Genomic DNA, 1,240 nt, shown 5'->3' with positions numbered 1-1,240 from the left:
GAAAGAAGAAAGTCATATACACCTAGGTTGGCTTGAGGGTGAGTACATTTTGGGGTAACTTTAATTTTTGCGTGAACTATCCCTCTAAGAAAGTTTTGTTTTATGTATTTTTTGTTATTTTTGTGTTGTTTTCTTTCTTGTTATAAATAATACTGATTTTTGGAATAAAATAATATTTTTCTTGTGTACATATAAGTGAAAACTAAATCTTTATGTACCTCATATAAACAATGTATGCTTTTTAAGAAAGAGTCGGATCATAAAAAATAAATAAAAAAAGAAAGAAAAAGAAAAAAGAAACTAAACGGATAAATTTTGATTGCATATTTTGCTTCAAGTTGAACATGTGGCACTCACAAGTGAAAGCTCTCGTCCCAGATGGGATTGAGATTGCCGTAGATGGTCTTGGTTCTCTTCTTGGTTTTGCCCACCTGTACCGTGACGTACGGGTCACTCGAACCCGTCTTATCCTTCGCCTGCAGACCCTGAGCACAATCCACTGACAGAGAAAATCATTTCTATAGAGACGATACAAACATATTTTGAAATCACTGATAACTGTACTTCTGAGCTCACATGTGATGCTGATTTTGGCCGACCACTTCGACGTCCCGTCCAGAACGCTCTGCTTGATTTGTTTCATCTGTGTCCCGTGGCTCGCTTTGGGAACGTCAAACACTTCCTGGATCAGCTCGAAGATCTCGGGTTTGTTGCGCTCGCGGATCTTCATGCGGTCCTTCAGAACCATGATGATGTTCTGCGTTCGGTCTTCAGCGCCGTGTTTCGAGCTCTTCTCAGCAGCTCCTGACCATCACATCCACAACATGAGTCATGCACAAAGCTTCTTCCACAAGCACAACTTATATCATGTTTAAGTCTAAGACATCTAAAATCTAACATGTGACCCTGGACCACAAAACCAGTCATAAGGGTATAAATAAGCTTTCCATTGTTGTACGGTTTGTTATGATCGGACAATATTTGACTGAGATACAACTATTTGAAAATCTGGAATCTGAGGGTGCAAAAAATTCTAAATATTGAGAAAATTATCTTTAAAGTTGTCCAAATGAAGTTCTTAGCAATGCATATCACTAATCAAAAATTAAGTTTTGATATATTTACAGTAGGAAATTTACAAAATATCTTCATGGAACATGATCTTTACTTAATATCCTAATGATTTTTGACATAAAAGAGAAATGTATAATTGTGACCCATACAATGTATTGTTGGCTAT

The 1,240-nt window shown here is 36.7% G+C and overlaps 1 protein-coding gene across 1 annotated transcript; it reads right to left on the bottom strand.

The window, feature by feature from the left end:
• Window positions 1-353: 353 nt before the first annotated feature.
• Window positions 354-857, bottom strand: LOC107580351 (protein unc-13 homolog A-like). Its single transcript, XM_016266067.1, has 2 exons — window positions 577-857; window positions 354-499 (listed from the first exon to the last, which is right to left on the bottom strand). The coding sequence occupies exons 1-2, from the start codon at window positions 746-748 to the stop codon at window positions 354-356; spliced, it is 318 nt and encodes a 105-aa protein (XP_016121553.1). The 5' UTR covers window positions 749-857.
• Window positions 858-1,240: the final 383 nt, after the last annotated feature.

The sequence above is a fragment of the Sinocyclocheilus grahami genome, unplaced genomic scaffold (genome assembly GCF_001515645.1).
Source record: "Sinocyclocheilus grahami isolate Dianchi unplaced genomic scaffold, SAMN03320097.WGS_v1.1 scaffold32122.1, whole genome shotgun sequence".
Lineage (NCBI taxonomy): Eukaryota > Metazoa > Chordata > Actinopteri > Cypriniformes > Cyprinidae > Sinocyclocheilus > Sinocyclocheilus grahami.
Note: the sequence above shows the minus strand (reverse complement) of the source record. Positions and strands in the feature narration are given on the sequence as shown.